The sequence below is a fragment of the Empidonax traillii genome, unplaced genomic scaffold, assembly GCF_003031625.1.
Source record: "Empidonax traillii isolate 1590-97213 ecotype Southwest subspecies unplaced genomic scaffold, ASM303162v1 scaffold2310:size40953, whole genome shotgun sequence".
Lineage (NCBI taxonomy): Eukaryota > Metazoa > Chordata > Aves > Passeriformes > Tyrannidae > Empidonax > Empidonax traillii.
In genome coordinates, this window is record NW_020957503.1 from 25,864 (window position 1) to 27,970 (window position 2,107).

General features: G+C 62.6%; 1 protein-coding gene across 1 annotated transcript in view; it reads left to right on the forward strand.

The window, feature by feature from the left end:
• Positions 1–2,107, forward strand: part of LOC114071818 (natural resistance-associated macrophage protein 2-like) — a 22,670-nt gene that overhangs the window by 10,735 nt on the left and 9,828 nt on the right. The window contains exons 4-6 of the mRNA XM_027909680.1: positions 1,255–1,361; positions 1,824–1,894; positions 1,981–2,102. Coding sequence (XP_027765481.1) covers positions 1,255–1,361; positions 1,824–1,894; positions 1,981–2,102 — 300 coding nt within the window. The remainder of the gene's footprint in view (positions 1–1,254; positions 1,362–1,823; positions 1,895–1,980; positions 2,103–2,107) is intronic.

Below are 2,107 nucleotides of genomic sequence, written 5' to 3' on the forward strand. Positions count from 1 at the left end.
AGACAGTGGGTGACACCTCCTCGGGGGCCAGCAGGGTGCCAGGGGGTGCTGGGAAAGTCCTGGGGGGCTCAGATGGTGGGTGACACCCTCCCCCAGGTCCTCAAGGGTGCCAAGGGGTGATGATACAGCCCTGGACAGGTGGGAGGCATGGGGGGGTCAGACAGTGGGTGACACCCTCCCCCGGGTCCTCAGGGGTGCCAAGGGGTGCTGGGATGGTCCTGGGGGGTTCAGTCAGTGGGTGACACCCCCGAGGGTGCCAAGGGGGTGCTGGGACAGTCCTGGACAGGTGGGGGGCATGGGGGGATCAGTTGGTGGGTGACAGGGGGTGCTGGAACAGTCCTCAGGGGCTCAGTCAGTGGGTGACACCCTCCCCCTGGGTCCTCAGGGGTGCCAAGGGGTGCTGGGACAGTCCTGGGAGGGTGGGGGTCATGGGGGGGTCAGATGATGGGTGACACCCTCCCCTGGGTCCTCAGGAGGTGCTGGGAACGGTGCTGGGGGGCTGGAGGAGATGGGGGGGAGGTCAAAAGGTGGGTGAACCCCCCCCCATGTCCTTGGTGGTGCCAGGAGGGCTCGTTGAGGGCCTGGGCTGTTCATGGGGCACGTGGAGGGTGTTTTGGGTCCCTCAGTGCTGTCCCAGGTTGGGAAGCACAAGGAGGGTGGGGGGGAGGGATGTTGGCATTTGCCAGTCAGGAATAAAATCCGGGATTCCAGCTGCCCCCTGGGGCAGGAATACTGAAATAATCCCGAGGAAACGGCCCTTTAGGTCAAAACCACTCCCTGGCTGTTCCATCCTCTGCTTGGGAATTCCTCAGGCTTGTGCAAGGAAGGTCTGATGATGATGATGATGATGATGATGATGATGATGATGATGAGCAAGGCTGGCCTGGGCAGGGGCTGTGGGGACACTGGGAATGTCCCATCCCTGGGCACTGGGAAGGGCTGTGGGGACACTGGGAATGTCCCATCCCTGTGCCCTTGAGTGTTCCTCATCCCACCTGGAACATCTCCCGGGGCTCCTTCCCGGTGTGTCCACACAGGGAGATGCCACGTCTGGCTCTGGCAGTGGGAATGTTGAGGGCAGGAATTGGGGTGGCACAGTGACCCGGATCCTCCGCAGGAGCTGGGATTGCAGCTCCAGGGCAGCTGTGGGGACGACCCTGAACAGCCAGGGCAGGGAGAGGATCCCCACAGCCCCGTGGGAGGGGACGTTTTCCCCCCGTTTCTCACGGCACTGGGTGTTTCTTTCCCCCCCAGTTCCCTCGGATCATCCTGTGGCTGATGGTGGAACTCGCCATCATCGGCTCCGACATGCAGGAGGTCATCGGCTCGGCCATCGCCATCAACCTGCTCTCCGTGGGCAAGTGAGTGAGGGTGGTGTGGGGAAACGAGGAGAAAGGGGAACCATCACCCCATAAATCCCCTAAATCAGCTCTGAGGATGTGAATCACCCCCACCAGCCGAGGCCTCGCCGCTGACTCAGCCCCCGGGGCTGCATTTCCACCGTGGCACCCGCAGGCTCTGGGGGGGGGGTTTAGCCCTGCCTGGTGCACAGCTGGGGTGCAGCTTCCTGCCAGGCTCCACATCCCATGAAGGATTCCTGGGAAGGCGTCCTCTGAGCTGGGAGGGCGGGAACGGGAACTGGAACAGGGGGTTTCCCTCAGGATTCACAGAGTCACCTCCCACGGAGCAGGACACAGCCCTGCACATCCCAACCCCTGCTCAGGCTGGGGAGAACCCCTGGACAGGCAGATCCACCCCAAAAAAGCCCTAAAGGAAGGGTGTTTGGGACTCTGGGTGGGCTCTGACCCCGCTGTCGCCCGCAGGATCCCGCTCTGGGGCGGGGTGCTCATCACCATCGCCGACACCTTCGTCTTCCTCTTCCTCGACAAATACGGTAATTTCCCCCTCAGAATTCCGGGAATCCAGTCTGGGATTGAGGGTTTCTCGGGTTGCTGACGAGGGGCCTTTTCCTCCTCGCAGGCCTGAGGAAGCTGGAGGCGTTTTTCGGGTTCCTGATCACCATCATGGCCCTGACCTTCGGATACGAGGTACGTCCTGCCTGCAGGGGACACCGAGGGGCTGGAGCGTGTCCAGGGCTGGGAACGGA